This window comes from Ctenopharyngodon idella, chromosome 22 (genome assembly GCF_019924925.1).
Source record: "Ctenopharyngodon idella isolate HZGC_01 chromosome 22, HZGC01, whole genome shotgun sequence".
In the NCBI taxonomy this organism is placed as follows: Eukaryota; Metazoa; Chordata; class Actinopteri; order Cypriniformes; family Xenocyprididae; genus Ctenopharyngodon; species Ctenopharyngodon idella.
In genome coordinates this window covers 16830127-16851029 of record NC_067241.1, presented here as the reverse complement: position 1 = coordinate 16851029, position 20903 = coordinate 16830127, and the positions used below count along the sequence as shown (strand labels likewise).

Here is a 20903-nt window from a genome sequence, read left to right as displayed (position 1 = left end):
TATTTATATGTGTGTGTGTATTATGTATTTGTAATGTAAAAGAACAATATAGGCAGCTTAACGTAGAAAGAATATATTAATCATCGTTTGGATATTGTGAACGTAGCCAGTTGATTTCCATTATGAGATGATCATAATGAGCCACAACATAAAATAATTAGTAAATAGAGATTTTATTTTGTACATATATTGATAAAACATTAGTTAATGCCACATTTGCAACATATTATTTTCACAGGAATCAGACCAGCACGTCTTAAACGATTTAAACAGCTCACAATTTACAATACCTGCACATTCAAAACAGATCTCATATATTTTAGACATTAGACTTTTCACACATTTTTGGTGCAAGATTTTGAAAACAACAAATATTATAGTGCCACCTAGTGTTGGAAGGTTGGTGGAATTTCTAAGTTTCTCACCAAGTTTGAGATTTATGGTTTCTGACACTTCTATGGATATATAATAATAATTAATACAGGGTTCCAGTCGGGATTATTATCCTTAACTAAAAGTATTAAAACATTTTTGTTAATTAAAATAAAGATAAAATAAAATATTAGATGAAAAACTTAAACTATGTTACCTTGCCAAGTTGAAGCACTGTCTTTGTTTTCCCATAGCTCACCCCACCCTTTGCTAGGACTCTGTTCCTGTGCTCTGATTGGCTATCGCAGGCCCAGAGTCGCTGTCACTCTCCCAGGAGGAGGACGTGAAGCCGGCGGGGGCAGAGATAGAGTGGGGTGTGTCTGTGTAGCCCAGCCCCTGGTACCGCCCCTGCGGGGAGGCGGGTACTGAGTGACGGTCGCTGGCGAGCCGCTCATGGGATGTCCCGGCGAGCAGACCGGTGTGTTCGCCCTGAACAACATCCACTTCAGAGCCGAAGAACAGCTTACGGGGACGACCTAACACAGTACGTCCTGCAGAACACACACAAACGGCACATTCGGTTCAATGGCCAATTAGGCATGATCGCCAAAATACCATACAAACACACTAGCAACCATCTATAACACCTAGCTACCACAAAGAAAGCCCTACAAATTGCCTAGCAACACCCTAGCAACCAACGACACCCTAACAACCATCTAAAATACCTATCAACTGGCTTGCAACCATTGAGAGCATCCTAGAAATCACATAGTAACACCTAAGCAACCACCCAGAAAATCCTACAAACTGCCTAACAACACCCAAGCAACTGTCTAGCAACCATCTAGTATATAACACCTATCAACTTCCTTGTAACCACTAAGAACATCCTAGCAACTGTCTAGCAACAGTCTAGCAAGCACCCAAAAAATCCTGCAAACTGCTTAGCAACACCTTAGCAACCAGCTACTATATAACACCTATCTGCATTGCAACCACCCAAAAAATCCTACAAACTGCCTAGCAACACCCTAGCAACCATATAGTAATGCCCTAGCAAACGTCTGTTATATAACACCCATCAACTGTCTTGCAACCACTAGTAACATCCTAGCAACAATCTAGCAACCACCCATAAAATCCTGCAAACTGCCTAGCAACACCCTAGCAACCATCTATTATATAACACCTATCAACTGCCTTGCAACCACTAAAAACATCCTAGAAACTGCCTAGCATCACCCTAGCAACCACCCAAAAAATCTACAAACTGCCTTACAACACCCTAGCAACCATCTACAATAAAACACCTATTAACTGCCTTGCAACCACTAGCAATTGCTTAGCAACCACACAAAAACTCCTACAAACTGCTTAGCAACACCCTAGCAACCATCTACGATATATATTACCTAACAACTGCCTTGCAACCACTAATAACATTCTAGCAACCACCTAGCAATACCCTAGCAACCACCCAAAAAATCATGCCTAGCAACACCCTACCAATGCTCTAGCAAGCATCATCTGTATAACGCCTATAACTTCTTTGCACCACTGAAACAATCCTGGCATCTGCCTTGCAACACCGTAGCACATATACTGAAAATAAAAACGCCCATGTGACATTTATTAGCTAGTGCCGCTAAATTTTCAGGACAAAATTGCTGAAAAATGTCCACAAAAGGACAATAAATCTAATAAAACCTTCTTAAATGTTTTCAAAGGGACAATTAAAATAAATGTTTATTTAATAATTTATAATAAATGTAATAATTAAGCTAATATTGTAATAATCATATAAAATAGTAAATATAATTAGCATTATGTGTGTCCGGGGTGCGTTCTCACCGACGTTGCGCACTTGCTCTGAGATGTCCGCGCGTATGTCTGAGACATCCAGCATGGCGAGCAGCGAGTCGAAACACGAGCCCTCGTCATCCTCACGCACGTACGGACGACTGCTGAAACTGTAATGATGAGCGATCGCTGCCAGAAACATCTCGATACAGATAATGAAGTCCTACACGCAAACAGACACAACGCAACACTTCATGAAAAGACTAAATTCTCATTCACTTCAGAAACTAACAAAACTTTTCCTTAAGGCTTTCAAATATTGTGTTCAAATATTGTACTTTCAAATAGTAGGCGTCTATGATATGAAAATAACCATGTGTTTGAGTGTATGTGTGTGTGTGTGTGTGTTCACCTGTAGTCCAGTGGCTACGGCTTCCACACTGTCCCACTCCCAAGTGTGTTTGTCTGAAATGACTCCGACCTTCACCAGCAGAGCGATCAGCACAGCCTGCCTGCAACACCAGACTACATGTGACACAACTGAGACATGGAGTTTTCAGACAACCAGTCTGTAAGTATCACCCTAACTGCTTAGCCAACCATAGCAACCATCCAGCACGGCCTAGCAACCGTATGGGAATATGAACCAGCCGAATCCCAGCACTAGAACATCATTGCAACATGTGATTGGGCTCTACTGCAATGTACTGACACCATAGCAAGTACCAAGCAACCATCTATAACACCTAGCAACTATCTAGCAACCTCCCAGAAAACCACAAACTGCCTAGAAACACTCTAGCGACTGCATAGAGAGCACATAGCAATGCCCTAGCAACCGTCTATTACACCTATCAACTGTCAACCACATCCTAGCAACTGCCTAGCCACCTAAAAACTCATACAAACTGCCTAGCAACACCCTAGAAACCACCTAGAAAACCCTACAAACTGCCTAAGAACTACCCAGCAAATACATAAACACTATAGCAACCATTTATAACACCTATCAACTGCTTTCCAACCACTGAGAACATCCTAGCAACTGCCTAGCAACCACCCTAGAAAACTCAACAAACTGCCCAGAAACACCCTAGCAACTGCCTGGTACCACATAGCAATACCATAGCAACCATCTATAACACATATCACATATCAACTGCCTTGCAACCAACTGCCTTGTAACACCATAGCAACCACCTAGAAAACCCTACAAACTGCCTAGAAACACCCTAGCAACTGCCTAGTGTCACATAGGAATTCCATAGCAACCATCTATAACACATATCAACTGCCTTGGAACTAACTGCCTTGCAACACCATAGCAACCACCTAGAAAACCCTACAAACTGCTTAGAAACACCCTAGCAACTGCCTACTACCACATAGGAATGCCATAGCAACCATCTTTAACACATATCAACTGCCTTGGAACTAACTGCCTTGCAACACCATAGCAACCACCTAGAAAACTCTACAAACTGCTTAGAAACACCCTAGCAACTGCCTACTACCACATAGGAATGCCATAGCAACCATCTATAACACATATCAACTGCCTTGGAACTAACTGCCTTGTAACACCATAGCAACCACCTAGAAAACTCTACAAACTGCTTAGAAACACCCTAGCAACTGCCTAGTGTCACACAGCAATGTCATAGCAACCTTTTATAACACATATCAACTGCCTTGGAACTAACTGCCTTGCAACACCATAGCAACCACCTAGAAAACCCTACAAACTGTCTAGAAACACCCTAGCAACTGCCTACTACCACATAGGAATGCCATAGCAACCATCTATAACACATATCAACTGCCTTGGAACTAACTGCCTTGTAACACCATAGCAACCACCTAGAAAACTCTACTAACTGCCTAGAAACACCCTAGCAACTGCCTAGTACCACATAGGAATGCCATAGCAACCATCTATCACACTGATCAACTGCCTTGCAACCACTGACAAAATCCTAGCAAGTGCCTAGCAACACCCTAGCAACCACCCAGAGAATCCTACCATCTGCCTAGCAACACCCTAGAATCATATAGCAATGCCCTAGCAACGATCTATAACACCTAGCAACCATCTAATACCCATTATCTTCTTTGAACCTAGCAACACCCTAGAAACCTGCTTTGCAGAACACACTAGCACCTGAGACAGACGTTAGTATGAAGCAGCAGCTTTCTATTGTGATCATGTAGAAGTATTTTACTTTAGTTTTCCTCGTGATATTATTCAAACGTTCCTGCACCGTCACTAAACAGCCGTCAAACACCAGCGTCAGGCTCTCACTGCAGCTCATTCTGCTGTATTCGTCTGCGTGTTTGAATGTTGATGTTGGTGTGAACATGAACGTACCAAAAGGAAACGAAGACGACGAGTTTGACGCACAGCAGCTTCCCGACGGGCCTCAGAGGCTTCAGCTCTTCTCTCAGCGTCCGGTAGAACAGCAGCAGGCAGTACATCGCGAACTCAACACAAGACATCATCAACATCAAATCAAAACACACTGGACTATTATACTATATTAAACTATTAGCATGTTTGAATATCAGTGATTCACAGGCGTCAGGAGGTGCTGCAGTCTGTGACTGTAATAATACATAATTATTCTCATAAACAAATAATGGAAGGTGTCGTTACCAGCTGTGAGGCGTTGTTGACGATAACGAGGTACGTCCACGCGTTTCTGAAGCTGAAATTCCCTTCATCATAAACTCCACAGAGCTGACACACACTACAGCACAGACAGAGACTTCAGATAGTGTTCATGACATTTACTCATCTTATATTGAGTGTGTGTGTGTGTGTGTCGTACAGTGCGATGATGGTGGTCACAGGTCTCACTGCTGTGTACTGCAGAACTCCAAGCTTACATCTGAACAACAGAACCCTGATGAACAGAGAGAAGTTCATCTTATTTAATTTCATTTCATCTGTGTGTGTGTGTGTGTGTGTGTGTGTGCACTCACTCGCCCATGGCCCACGGCGGGCAGCAGCAGAAGGGTGGCAGCAGCGGTCTCTCCTCCTGCACCTCCAGCACCAGCACCAGACTGGGATACTGATTCTCCAGGAAGTTCAGCAGGAACATCAGGAAGTTGTAGATGACGTACGCCTCGTAGCATTCTCGACACGTGTCCACGTAGATCGCGATCTTGGGGTATTTTAGAGCGATCCACTGCAAGACACACAAAAAGCATCTTCAGGACATTGTTCTGACATTTCTCAGGATTCCTCCTGTAATTCGGAGACTGGATGGATTTGTTACTCACGCTGTCTAAGCTGTATATGGGAACCATCCAGAGAATCCTAGAAGAACAACAGGCATTCATGAGTTCATCTGCTGATTCTCATTTATAGGACATGTGAGTGTGTGTGTGTGTGTGTGTGTGTGTGTCAGATACCTGATGATGGGTTTTTGTAGCTCAGGTTGTGTGTAGTGAACCAGATGTTGTAAAATACCCCACAGTGAAATGGGGATCGTCATACACACAAACACACCTGCGATGAACCATGCTTTAGTGTGTGTGCCCACCTACAACACACACACACACACACACACACACATAATTAACAAGATAGATAGATAGATAGATAGAGCAGCACTGAACACTGTATCATCTAATGATGTTTTAATTAGCTCTGTTTTAATGCCTCACCTCGGCTCTCCGCAGCTCCCACACGCACAGCGGCAGCGCCACCGCGAGCACCAGCGCGAACAGCAGCGCGACCAGCGGCCGAATCCAGCGCCGCCAGCGCCCGCAGCACCCCGGCATCTTCACCCGACACAGATCCGCTCTTTAAATCATGTCCGACACCAGTGCCGATCACGCCGTCGAGCTCGAGCGGAGGATGCTCGTCAGGGCGTGATTACTAAATTATGAATCCTAGTATTGAGAAGGCTTAGCTCATGAATTATAATCAGGGGAGGCTGACGTTGCTTGGTAACCTTGAGTAGCCTACGTAGACTAATTAAATATTCATAAGCCAGTTCTTCGTGATTGGCCGCGCCCGGATTTACCAAATCTTGTTTTACAGCAAATGAATACTGGGCGTGATCTAATTAATATTCATAAGCCAGAGCTTCCGCTGGATTTTTTAACTTGACAAAATGGCGCTCAGTTACTAAAAGCTTTTAATGTCTTTTAGCCAATCAGTTAGCTCTACTGATCGGACATCATGTAATTAACATTCATAAGCTAAGCTTTTGCTGTAGTAGGATTCGTTAAAGACCCCCTGTGGTTTTTAATGTTGTTTATATGATGTCTATGTGGTGTTTTTAATATGCTTTAAGACAAACCATGTGCAAATTCACATCAACACCATTGCTGAGTATATTCTCAAAACTGCAGTGAAAAAAAGACCCACGGTTTGAAATTGCTGGTGCATGTGACTTCACAAACAACCAATCACATCAATATGCTGGCGGGTTTTAGCATATCATTAACAGCTGAGCGAACTAGCAGGGAAGCCAGGTTATCCCGGTATATTTTTCTGTTGATATGAAAAATTATGTTATGATGAACTATATTCCTTTCTCCACCGACATTCTGAGTTGTTTAAAGCATTTTAATGATGCTGATTTTTAGAAGACAGCTGAATCTGACATGGCGAATGGAATATGGTTTGTGTAACACATTATTAGCTGTTTGATAACATAGTAAAGCAAAAGGCTAATCATATTAATTATCGTTATGTGTCCGACGTTGTAAAGAGCGATACCATTGTGCAGCGTTTACCTCAGTAAGTTGACCGAGTGGATCTCTGAGCTGGCGTGAGCGAGTGGAGGCGGGGCTAATTTGCATATTCATTGATCCGCGTATATTAAATGAGGCAAGGGTGTAGGGTTACATTTAAGCTATTTAAAGGCATGAAGACATTTTTTCAAACAATGTTTAAATATGTGATCAAAAATGAGTTTTAAGGGATACAATTATTGACTACAGGGGGACTTTAACGATTATCCGTTATGAACGCAGCATTAGATGTCATCTTATGTTCTATTTTAGTAACACAACAGCTTGATTTGCACAATATGCATTAGATTAAGTTAATTAATTATATCTTAAAAAATATAATGAGTGAAAAAACAACTATCCAAATGAATTATTTATTAAACTACGTATTTAACAAAAGTTTACTGTGCTTTTCCAACAGAAAACACAAAACTGTGGCTTAGGTTCATTCTGATTAATTAAAACCGATCTCATGTCAGCTGTTTAACGACCCTCTTAATTCTGACAGAAACAATTTCCCAGGGGAAAAAAAGTTTTCCATTTTCCCACTAAAATGGAAAGTTCTGTGGGAAATAAACCATAATCCTGTCTCCGAAGCTGACAATTTTACAACCAACAGACCACACACTACGACTTTGATAAACAAATATTTATTTACAACATCTGAAACAAAAAGTACATTTCATTTTAATGACATTTTAATAACTACTGTCTGATCCAAAACAAAATAGATTAGCCAGCATTAACCCTTATGGAAATGTAGTGTACATTTAAATTGCAATGTAGATGCAGATTTAATTTTACTCAGTTCTACTGTTTCTAATAAATAGCTTCACTTGGGGATTGTAATCGAGTAGTCGACTATGTTAAACCACTAGTCGGCGCTGTCGACTGCAATCTACTTGTCACTCGTATGAATGTAACGCATGTAAATAATGCCTCCGGTCCTACTCGCCCCGCTCCGAGTGGGACTTGAACCAGCATCTCAGGCATCAGGGGAGTGAGGTTTACCTGCACAGCTCTCACTAGCTGGCCTCCGTTACACTCACCCCCCTAAACCTCACTCCCATCTGGGTCATGGCACCAATGCAACCCCTCCGGTCCTACTCGCCTCTTTCCGAGCAAGACTCAAACCGCATCTCAGGCATGGGAGGTGGGCGCGCTATTAAGGACGCTAAAAAAAACGCCAGTCTCTAGCGTCAGTCGCCAGTGTGCCTCAAGGCCAGGAGATTGAGGTTTACATTCACAGCTCTTACACTCACCCCCCTAAACCTCATTCCCATCCAGGTCATGGCACCAGTTTAACCCCTCCAGTCCTACTCAGCCTGCTCCAAGCGGGATTCAAACCCGGGTCTCTGGCATGGGAGGCGGGCGCACTAACAAGGGACACTGCAGTCTCTAGCGTCAGTTGCTAGTGCGCCACTTGAGATCAGGGGAGTCTGACAACACGCTTTCTATATTGTCAGAATCATAAGCGAGCAATGAGTCCTCTTTTTCCACAGAAGAAGCCACAGAGCGGGCTTCCGCTTCTGGCGTAAGGACAGCAGAGCTAGTGGGAGAAGTGAAAGGAACTCCCTCACGCTCCTTTCGCTTATTATATACAGTATATTACGATATGTTGTTTGCTTTATTAAATGCGAGTGGATTTTGATGGGAGAAAAAGCTTTTTGAAACTCAGAATCAATTGAAACAATTGCTTTGCAAATTCATTCAGTTTCGAAGCTCTCGAAACGCCACATGCTGGTGACCCCTGCTGGTCAGAACAGTGTAAACGCAACGGAAACTCAGCCCAAACACCTTTTACAAAACAATTACAAATGTTTTATTGAAAGTGTAATCTATTAAATGGAATCTACAAATCATCAAATACCATCAAAATATCATGTTATCTGAACAACATTAGTGAATCTAAATTGATTGACAAAAGAAAACAACGAAAATATTTTTTTTACAGTGTACAAAATCTAAAAATATGCACTTTCTTTGTCATAATAGTAGGCACACTTATATAAATATATATGTTCATAGTTTATCCTCACACTGGATGGCTTTAGTTAGGGTTACTTGAAATAATGTGTCTGTCTACCCACAGTACACCGTGATCTCGTTCAGCGGGTGTGTGTGTGTGTGTGAGGTCAGTTGTAGCTGTCCTTGCGCAGTGCGGTCCGGTCTGATAAGCCGTTCTGATCAGGGTTCTTGTACTGGAAACTGGTCCCGTTCAGGGGCACGACACTGCTTAACAACGAGCCGCCCGGATAACAACAGCAACACAAACACGACTGAGAGAGAGAAAGAGAAGAGATTAGATATCACTCAAATATCACTGCACTGTATTATCAGACTCCATTACAGACGTACACAAATAGGGCTCTATGATTTCCTCTAGGGCTGTCACGATTCCTCGATTTAATTTGAGCGCTTGATTTTTAAAAAAAACATCAATTGTAATTTACCTGTGTCGATTAACCAACAAAATACAGGAAGTAGCACATTTGAGAATTGGCCGTTGGCGCCCTCTGCTGGCATTTGTTATAATACACAAGTTCATTATGTTTATATTATTTATATTACATAACATTATGTATTTTAAAACTTTTTCAAATAAATCATATAATTACGTGCTGTTGATTTTTTATTTAAACTAATTATTATTCCTTCATTGTTAATATATATGTATTAAGTCATTTTAAAAGTTATAGTTCACTTAGGTCTATTTTTATCACCACACAAAAATCTGATTACTCGATTAATCGACAAAATAATCGACCGATTGCCCAATTACTAAAATAATCCTTAGTGACAGGCCTAATTTCCAGCATGCAGATAAACCATTTCATAAGGCTCTGTTGTAAAATAATAATAATAATAATAATAAATCATTAAATTAATGTGAAGTTTTATGAATTCAATTGATTTTGATTATCAAAATTTTACTAAACCATTAAAACGGAATAAAAAAAATATTAAATTTAAAATATTAAATTTATGAATTTGGGAAAGATTAAACAGATTTCAAAGCAGGGTTATTATAGTTAAACTAAAACATGAAAAAAAAAGTTTTGTGAAACTAAAATACTTGAAATATATATATATATATTAAAAATTAGCAGCATTTCTCCTTAGTTTGACGGCGTAGTAAAATAATTAAAACTAAAACAGAAAAATATTAATAAATTATATAGACATTATTTTTTAAAAAAAACGAAAACTATTAAAAATGGCAAAAACACACGAGTGAATTACTAAACCTTAATGAAAATTCAAATGCAAACAGAAAATATAAAAATAAATTCAAAATATTAATTAAAAACTACAATAGTATCTCAGTGATACTAAAATAACACTGCTTCATTTTTACCCTAAAATAAATAGTTTTTTAATAAATTGTTGTTAAACTGTATAAGTTTCACTTTTTCCATCAATTAGACATGAATTTTGATTACTAACATTTAATTTAGCCATTAAAACCAGACCAATTACAAAGGAAAACATTTAAAATTAAATCCAGAAAAAAAAATCTGTATTTTGGAAAAAATGAAATGGAATTTGGGGAAAAATCAGCAGATTTCATAGCAGATCACAAATGCAGGACAGAAGCGGTTTTTACCTTGAAGCAGTTCTTGAACTTCTTGCTGACGAAGTAGAGGATTATGGGATTGATGCAGGAGTTGATGGTGGCCAGATTTATACTCAGGTAATCAAACACTAACAAGAAACTGAGACACAAAAACAAACAGCTGAAAATCAATAAACTTCATAAAATGTTAAAATTATTTTATATTTTGACTGAATATGGTGTTCCTCAGTAGATCATGTCTCTTTAAAAATACTTAAAAGGTTTTTATTGAAATAATGTGTGTTTGTTTTACTTCAGCAGGTCGCAGCGGCCGACGTCGTTCTGAAAATAAACCATCTTCTTCAGGATGCGACTCAGATGCAGCGGAAACCAGCAGAGAGCGAAGATCAGCACCAGAGAGAAAACAGCTTTAGCCACTTCACGCCTCTGGTGAAAAAACACAACAACAATGGAGAATATGAGGGAAATAATCAACATTCAAGCATGAAATCCTGTTCTAGTAGAGGCCAAAAACAACATCAAGTCTTTGTAAAAGGGCATAATGGGTCCTCTTTAAGGTTCTGATGGTCTCGGCTGGTTGATTTCAGTGTTCAGCGCCGGTTCTTCACCTGTTTGAGGTGTTCGCTCAGTGAAAACTTCAGACTGCCCTTCCTGTTGCTCAGCATCTCGCAGGTCATCAGCGTGTAGAAGACGGCCGTACAGACCAGTGGCACACAGAAATAAAAGCCAAAGAGCCACCAGACCTTCACATCCCTGTAGAACTACACACACACACACACACACACACAGAACAATTACACACTTAATAAACAAGTGAAATATAAATTACAACATTGATTATGCATTTAATTGTTGTAATTAGACAGTAAAAAAATGCAACAAATTAAAAATAGATATAGATATTGTATAATAAAATATATATTAAAAATACAATATTTATGTGTACTTATATTTAAATAATAAATATATTTATATATTATCTTGTTTATATTAAATTTATTTATATAATAATTTATCATTATATAATAAACCATATTTAAAATAATTATATATATTTATATTATGTAATAAATGATGTATTAAAATATATTAAATGTATACTTATATTTAAATAATGTATTTATATATTATATCGTTTATATATTTAATAATAACAACAACAACGTATAATATATAAGTAAACAATATTTTAAAAATACTAGACAAATATATTTAATAAATATTTGTATTTATATTGTATTTATTAATATTTAAAAAATATTTTATCTATATAAAATATATATAGGGTGTACTTATATTTATATAAGTGTATATATATACACGTTTATGGATTTAGAATGTTTATGTTATGTTTATGTTTATAGTATAGTATATTTTATGTGTATAATATTATGATATATATTTTTTTTATTATTTAAAATGATTTTCTTATTATTTTCTTATAAGGTCATGTGTCTTTAAAAATATTCAAAAAGAGCTTTTTAACTACTTCCTGTTTGAAATGCAAATTGTCTGACGGCTTTCAAAAATTCAGAAAACTTAAATATTACTTTCAATGAAAAATGTCACACCTCAGAACTGACTTTATTAATATTAAAGCTTTAATATTTATGAAGTTATAATGAATAATGTGACTCAGATCTCAGCTGTGAAGGAACAGAAATAACGTCCACAGGTTGTTGTGTTTTTACCGTCATGAATGGCGTCTCCGGCTTCAGCATGCAGGTGCGGATGGTGACGTTGTTGTAGTCAAAACTGACCATTTTGAAGCCGATGGCCTCTGGAACCGCCAAAACTACAGCCAACATCCAGATACACACGATCTCCACAGCCGTGGACGCGGGAATCCCGACGCCCTGAACGCGATTCCATGACGCTACGGCACGATACCTGCAACACACGAGGTAAAAACGGTGTAAGCTGTTTCCATCCACATATTTTTACGCGCATTTTGGGATATCACATAAAAAAAACACTGGATGGAAAGTCCAAGATGAGCATAAATGTTAATAAAAAATAAAAAAAATGCGCTCAATTAAGGCAGATCATTTTAACCAATGAGAAGATATGCGCATAAACTAGCCTACGATGGAAACACATTAACCGAATAAAGCCGCGCGCGGTCACACACACTTTGAACGGGATGCTGCAACTGTCGTTTTTTTATAAACGCGAATTCAACATAAAACATATAGTAATACTTTCAAAATGTAAAAATACTTAACTGCAAAAATATCATTCTTTTTAATCAGTGTCCATTTTAAGACAAGTCATTTCACTCGGCGGCCATCTCGGGCATGTGAGTGCAGCTCCTATATCTCTTTGAATGGGGAAACATCAAATTCGCCGAAGTTGTTGGCCAAGCTTTTGATTAAATTTCAAATTTGAAATTACCAATGAAATCTGACAACAACCGTCTCATAAACTGTGTTTCTAAACGCTTGAATCATGACAAAAAAAACCCCGGTATTTTTCAGGCTGGATCAAGCTAGTCTGACTGTTTCTATAGGAACCGGAGCTTCTAACGGCCACTGCAGTGACGTAATGACTTTACCAATCAGCGATTGGCTCTTATTTTGAAGGCGGGACTTATTTCGCCATATTGCGTGTTGCAGTTTCTTCCATTCAAAACAATACGAGTGACGCGTCTTGTGTTATTCTATAGTCTTTGTTTTAAATCAGCCAAGAGGTCACGCCATGAAGAATCGAGATGAAAAACTTTTCACACAAGCTTGTTTCCGGTTTGACGAATTAGCATGTGTATAAATAGGCTTGTTTTATCAGATCGATCGGCGTATGACATCAAAACACCGCAAGAGCGATTGGAGAGCAAACGACTCCTTATGCTATTTAATCGCTCTCGTGGCACTTTGATGTCATACGCCGATCGGTCTGCGCAGCGCCGATGCATCTCGAACAAGCCTAATGTAAACAAGTTGTGTTCCAAATTTGACCTTGATATCTCAAAATATGAGCTTTCAGTGAGAATTTGTTTGGGCGCAGTACCAAACGCTTCCACTAGATGAGAGTCATCTCCCATTTATTTCCAATGTGCTCATTTTTGACCACGAACAATACAAGTGTGACTATTTTTTTGAACTTTTTCGAATCTTGTCCATGCTATTTTTTGTGTATGTTCGCATTGCTTTAGTTTCGTACCAATCCGATGAAGTAAAAAAATAATAAAAAAACAAAACATAATATTTTTCGGTCAAACATGCCCCAAGAGCACCAGAGGGTCAAATGCCTTAAAAAATGCAAACACACCTGCCCCATACACTTCTATTGTAATTGCATTAGTGTTGTGTAGAGTGTGTGTGTGTGTGTGTGTTACCTGTCCACACTGAGCGCACACAGATTGAGGACTGTGATCCCGACTGAGGCTTTCTGCAGAAACGGCACAAGTTTACACAGGAACAGACCGAACACACTGTCGTCGAAGGGCCACCGCATCGCCAGCAGCTGAAACAGATCAAACGCTGTTAAAGCATCTCTGATGACCTGTGCTGTGTATTTAAAGACCAACGAATGAAGCGCTTTTATCTTCGTGACGGGCGTGTGTGTGTGTGTGTGAGACTGAACGTGTGATGAGTGTTACTCTGATAACTGTCCCAAAATAAGACTGTCTGACCTACTGCTGCACACGTTCACCTACATCAACTACACTAACTACAACTAGAATTATTAAAAACATACCAAACAAACATATATATGCTAAAATATTACAAAATAAAAATACTATTATATACAATGTATACTTATATTTATGTTTTATACATTTATATTAAATATTATATATATAAAATATTCTTAAATGTTATAAATAAAAATATTATTATATATAATTTTACTTATATTGTTTTATACATTTAAATATTTTTAAAATAATATTATATACATATACATTTATATTATTTTATATATTAATATTATAATTTTATAATGAATATATTTATATAATATATCTAATCTAATCTGTATATATGCTAAAATATAAATAAAAATTGTTTATATTTTTATCAAATACTGTATAAAATATTTTTTATTTTATTTATATATAATACTGTACAAATATATATATATATATATGCTAAAATATTCTAAATAAAAAAATATGTTTTGCACATTTATATAAAATATTGTTAAAATTATATATATATATATATATATATATATATAAAATCTTAAATGTAATAAATACTATATATGATGTTTACTTATATTTATAATGTTTTAATTTATATAAAATATTTTAAAAATAATATTATATATATACATTAATATTATTTAATATAGGCTATTAATATGTATAATTTATAATTAATGTATTTATATAATAATATATATAATTTATAATGTTTTATACATTTATATATATATATAAAAAAAAATATATATATATATATTTATATTATTTAATATAGGTTATCAATGTTTATAATTCTATAATGAATGTATTTATATAATAATTTATTTATAATGTTTAAATAAATTTTATATATATATATATATCGTTTATTATACAATGTTTATATAATAATTATCGTATTAAATATATTTATTAGTGATATTATGATATTAAAATAAGTGAACTGTGTTTTTAAAATATTAGACAAATATAATATTATTTCTTAAAATATTTTGTTTTGTAAGAATATTTTATATTGCATACATTATTTTTAGATTTTATGTGTAAATAATATTATATATACTAATATTACATATATAACTTAAAAAATTAGAAAATTAGAAAAAATATAATAATAGTAGTTGAAGTAAATTACTAAACTTAAACATAAATATATAATAATATAACAAAAACAACTTGACTAAAATTTCCTAAAATAACATGTAAATAACACTAAAATAACACTGTAACCTCAAAATCTAATAATATTAAACCCAAACTGCAGTACTGAGTCGTTCACCTTGTAGACGTTGATGGGGATGTCGATGGCGATGTAGATGAGGTCACCGAGCGCCAGGCTGGCGATCAGAGCGTTCGGGCCGTTCCTCATGGTCTTGTTGTTGTAGATGATCCTCAGCAGCGTGGCGTTCCCCACCATCCCCACCCCGAAGATCAGGCAGGACAGGACCGTGTTGACGTACTTGAACAAACCCTCGATGTACGTCCTCCTCAGACACGCCGGGGGCAGCGGCAGCGGACGCGCTCGCACCGACCCGTTTCCCGGAAGACGGACCGCTCTGGGGTCAGGGGTCACGCGGTTTGACCCCGGAGTGACACGGGCGGCCGCTGGGTCATCAGAGAGCTGGAAGCTATCGGATGAGTTTGATTGACAGCTTCCACGCCCAATCAGCAGGCAGGATACGGCCGTCATTAGCAGCGTGACCCGATGGATTCTGGGGGGTCGCATCGTAGATCAAAGACTCGTAGTGTCTCTACGGGACAGAAACAAAGACAAACTGTTCAATACAATGACTCGTCTGTGACGCGTTCACTCACAAATCACACTTCAGGCATTACAGCGGCCGTCAAGATATTAAAGCAGGATCAATACCTGCTCTGTTTCACCTCCAGATACACGTTATCATGGGAATATTGTGATAAAAACACTTACTCTGACATATAAAACCACTAAACATGTGAAAGAATACAACAAACAGATTGGTGTATGAACAGTTTTCACTCAGAATTGTCAGATTTAGTTTTTATTTTTGTATATTTATTTGTTTTACTATTATAGTTTTAGTTCATATTTTAAATTTGATATTTTTTGTTTTCACTTTAATTTTAGTTAAAGTTTTAGTAATTTTGTCGTATTTTTTGTAATTTTTATTAGATTTTGCTGTTTTTAAGTATGTCCATAGTTTTTATTTTTGTTTATATTTGAATTTGAATTTTATATTTTCTGTTTTTACTTAAATTTTGTTAAAGTTTTAGTCATTTTGTTTTTAAGTATGTCTATATATAGTTTTATTTTTGTATATTTACTCATTTTACTATTACAGTTTTTCATATTTTGAATTTGATTTGATTTTTGTTTTCTGTTTTCACTTTAATTTTGGTCAGTTTTAGTAATTTTGTTGTATTTTTGTCATTTTTAGTAGTTTTTTCTGTTTTTAAATGTCTATATAATGTTTATTTTTTAGTTATTTTACAAAACGAACCATTGCTATGCAGTACTATTATAATTTTGTTAATATTTTGAATTTGATTTGATTTTTTTTCTGTTTTCACTTTATTTTTTGTAAAATGTTGTTGTTTTTTGTCATTTTTATTAGTCTCAGAAAATGCTGGTAAATTTCACAAATAAATCTCAAATAACAGTGAATTAAATGTGAAATTTTGAAGTAGAAAAACTGAAATAGCATTTTCTTGTAAAACATACTCTTAAAAATAATCTTTTACAGTGTAATCGAACAGTTAAAACAGTAAAAAGTCAGATTTAGACTTATATAATGCTCATTTTTGATCTTTTTTAAGTGCATTAATAATAATGCAAACACACATTTTGTCTTTTGAAAGCGTTTGGTCACGTGCCCCACAGACGTCTACTGTGTCAAAGTGATTTTGTTTGTTTCTGACTTTAATGCGATGGAAAGAGCTGCTCACGCGCGTCTCGAATGAAGCCACAGACACACTGTTCACATCAGCTCAAACCAGCAGATTCACTGCGGCTCCGGATCACGTGCTTTTCCTCAGAAACTGTCCTCACTCTTTAAACTCTCGCTGTTTATAAACAGGGAATAAACAGACACTCAGATGTTCCTCCGGATCACAGTGATCTCACACACAGCAGGGATATTTCAGCACCATTCAGACACTGTTATTCTTATGCTGAGTTAGATTTTATTTTCATCTTTTCTGTTTACACTTTAATTTTGGTTAAAGTTTTAGTAATTTTGTGGTATTTTTTTTTTTCATTTTTGTTTTTAAGTATGTCTATAGCTTTTATTTTTGTATATTTATTCGTTTTACTATTATAGTTTTTGTTAATGTTAAATTAAATTTGATATTTTTTTCTGTTTTCACTTTAATTTTAGTTAGTTTTAGTAATTTTGTGGGTTTTTTTGTCATTTTTAATCATTTTTGCTGTTTTTGAGTGTAGTTTTTATTTTTGTATATTTGTTTTACTATGATAGTTTTACTTGAATTTGAATTTTATATTTTCTGTTTTTACATACATTCTTGTTAGTTTTAGTAATTTTGTTTTTAAATATGTCTATATAGGTTTTATTTTTGTATATTCATTTTTTTATTACAGTTTTTGTTCATATTTTGAATTTGATTTTTGTTTTCTGTTTTCACTTTAATTTTAGTTAAAGTTTTAGTAATTTTGTTGTATTTTTTGTCAATTTTTATTAGTTTTTGCTGTTTTTAATTATGTCTGTATACTTGTTGTTTTTGTATATTTAGTCATTTTACTATTACAGCATTTGTTCATATTTTCAATTTGACATTTTTTGTTTTCACTTTAATTTTTGTTAAAGTTTTAGTAATTTTTTGTCGTTTTTATTAGTTTTTGTTGTTTTTAAGTATGTCTATATAGTTTTTATTTTTGTATATTTATTAGTTTTTGTTTATTTTGAATTTGATTTGATTTTTCTGTTTTCACTTTAAATTTTAGTTAAAGTTTTCGTAATTTTGTTGTATTTTTTGTTATTTTTAAATATGCCTATGTAGTTTTTATTTTTTAGTTATTTTTAGTTATTTTAAACAAAACGAACCACTGATATACAGTACTATTATAGTTTTGTTAATATTTTGAATTAGATTTTTTTCTGTTTTCACTTTAATTTTAGTATTTTTTTTATGCCTAGTTTTTTTTTATTTATTAGTTTTATTTTATTTATTAATTTAAATTTATTTTAACTTAAGAAGATGAGAACTGTTGCAACTAGCTGAAATAACATATTTTTATGTTAATGTTATTACAGTTAAGGCTTATTTTATTTCAAGTAACACAGATGTTTTATGGTTTAGTTTTATTTAACGCATGCGTCTCTAGAGTTTCAGAAACAATCTCAGTCTGAGCTCAGAGATTTCTCATCAAATGATCTGAACTTCATTTTATAGCCCTGGACTCATACTGTACGACAACTAGTGATTCTCTTTCTCCAGATTAGCCGAACCATTTAAGTCTAAGTTGAGTTAAAGGCTCAGAAGTGTCCTGAGAAACACATGAGCAGTTAAAGAGAGTGTGTAAGAGCGAACGAGCCGTGACGCACAGACACACACTGACCTTCAGAATCACACTGATGAACTCTTCTGTCTCTCTCTCTCTCCTCATGGACTGAAGCTGCTGTGACCTGAAACGTCCCGAATCTTCAGCGAGTAAATCCAGAAGAGCGGTGGGAATTCCTTCAGATGCAGAGGATCGTTCAGACGAGAGTGTGAGTGAGGAGCAGATGAGTTATCTGTGAACACCCTCCTCTCTCGCTCTCGCTTTCCCTCTTATCTGTGGGATGTGGCCTTCCTGGCACTGGATCTAATTTCATTTTAAACACCCACAGATACACACACACACTCACACAGAGAGAGAGGTGTTGTCATCAGGACTTTATTTAATCAGCTTCTGAAGGAAACAAAATAAACACTCTGATAAGTGTTCGGTGCTCCATTATTTTGGATGTACGCTACTAAGTTTGGAATATAATTTCCTTCTGCTAGATAATAATGAGAAATGTTTCTTGATCATCAAATCATCATATTAGAATGATTTCTGAAGGATCATGTGACACTGAAGACTGGAGTAATGATGCTGAAAATTCAGCTTTGATCACAGGAATAAATTACAGTTTAAAATATATTCACATAGAAAACAAATATTTTACATTAAAAAAACATTTCACAATTTTTCAAATAAATGCAGTCTTGGTGAGCAGAAGAAACGATTTTCAAAAGCATTAAAAAATCTGAATTATTCCAAATTTTTTTCAGTGTTTACCAACGTAATTCAGTTTTAGACACATAATAATATCATGTTATGTGTTGATCTGGCTCTATCCTGTGCGGAAAATGATAATAATCCGATAACATCATTACTAGTGCAGTAAACACTGCTTCACTGACATCAGCCGGTGTGTAAATCTGGTTATTAGATTATTATTAACAATGTTCTAAATCAAATGACGATACCTGTGGTGATACTAGAGAATGGACTATAGGGAGAGGTCAAAGGTCACTCACTGCCCAGAGCCAAACCACTGAAAGCAATTACAGGCCTGACCTCATAAACTCTGACCTGCAGGGGGCATCAGCGGCACACACACACACACACACACACACTTTAGATCTAAGAGTTACTCTATAAACTCTGTAATATTCTGGAATCTTCTTTATTAATGCAATCTTCCATGACTTTAATAAAACAATCACACATCAAAAGACGTATAAACTGTTTCAGGTCACAAACAAATTGCTTTTTCCTTAATCAGTCTGTGTTTGAATCTCAATTAAACTCATCTGCTGCTGGTAAGAAACACCAGAGTGGAAAATTGTGTGTTACGCTGAACAACACGTCACATGACCAGAACAGATGCTCAGTGTGATGCCAGCAGAAGCTCTGAGGGTCTCTGAACGGAAAAAATATTAATAATAATAACCCATGTGAAAAAGAAGCGCACTTGAGCGTATTTTAGTTTGCTATAAATGTCTGTCAGTTCATTCAGGCAACAGAATTATGAAATGACATATAAATAAATATACTCGTATGTAGAAGTCCTACTTAAGAGAGTCTAAAAAGCACTCCTAACTTCAGCTGATTGCATTTAACATTGTATTGACCTGAAACACAACAGCAGAAGTGATTCATTATATCTCTTGTTTGAACAGAAGCCGCTTTGATCTGAGAGGAACAGAAGAATCAAACCCGTTTCTGACCAAACACACCACGACATGAAACGCTCTGAAGTCTCTTACCAATAAACATTTTCCACATAAAGTTCTGTCACCACACACTCACTGCGAGATATTGAGAGTTTCCTGCAGACGGAAATCCAGAGATATTACTGTATATACTGATATTTATTACGTCTAATGTGGCTTTGACATTTGAATGCTTGGGTGGCTTACCACAACATGTGTGTGCTCTATCTATCTATCTATCTATCTATCTATCTAAAGTCTCTCAAATGCTGCAGGATCTTTTCTGTTTTATTGTGATTTTTAGTGGATGTATGTGTTCGTGTTTCTTGAAAGTATTTGGGTATAAGTTTAAAGGGTTAGTTCACCTAAAAATGAAATTTCTGTCATTAATTACTCACCCTCATGTCGTTCCACACCTGTAAGACCTTCTTCAGAACACAAATTAAGATATTTTTGATGAAATCCGAGAGTTTTATGACTCGTCCATAGACAGCAAAAGGTACTAAAGACATCGTTAAAACAGTCATGTGACTGTAGTAGTTCAACCTTAATGTTAGGAACATATTAGAATACTTT

General features: G+C 36.0%; 2 protein-coding genes across 2 annotated transcripts; both read right to left on the bottom strand.

Moving 5' to 3' along the window:
• Window positions 1-154: 154 nt before the first annotated feature.
• On the bottom strand, window positions 155-6141 carry LOC127504544 (transmembrane protein 184C-like). The gene is made up of 10 exons (XM_051879284.1): window positions 5845-6141; window positions 5590-5720; window positions 5458-5494; window positions 5158-5363; window positions 5004-5078; window positions 4829-4922; window positions 4544-4656; window positions 2588-2687; window positions 2227-2398; window positions 155-923 (listed from the first exon to the last, which is right to left on the bottom strand). The coding sequence occupies exons 1-10, from the start codon at window positions 5959-5961 to the stop codon at window positions 643-645; spliced, it is 1326 nt and encodes a 441-aa protein (XP_051735244.1). The 5' UTR covers window positions 5962-6141; the 3' UTR covers window positions 155-642.
• Window positions 6142-7555: 1414 nt separating this feature from the next.
• ednrab (endothelin receptor type Ab) lies at window positions 7556-18918 on the bottom strand. Its single transcript, XM_051879285.1, has 8 exons — window positions 18703-18918; window positions 15427-15898; window positions 13833-13960; window positions 12190-12388; window positions 11107-11259; window positions 10791-10924; window positions 10529-10637; window positions 7556-9200 (listed from the first exon to the last, which is right to left on the bottom strand). The coding sequence occupies exons 2-8, from the start codon at window positions 15871-15873 to the stop codon at window positions 9057-9059; spliced, it is 1314 nt and encodes a 437-aa protein (XP_051735245.1). The 5' UTR covers window positions 15874-15898; window positions 18703-18918; the 3' UTR covers window positions 7556-9056.
• Window positions 18919-20903: the final 1985 nt, after the last annotated feature.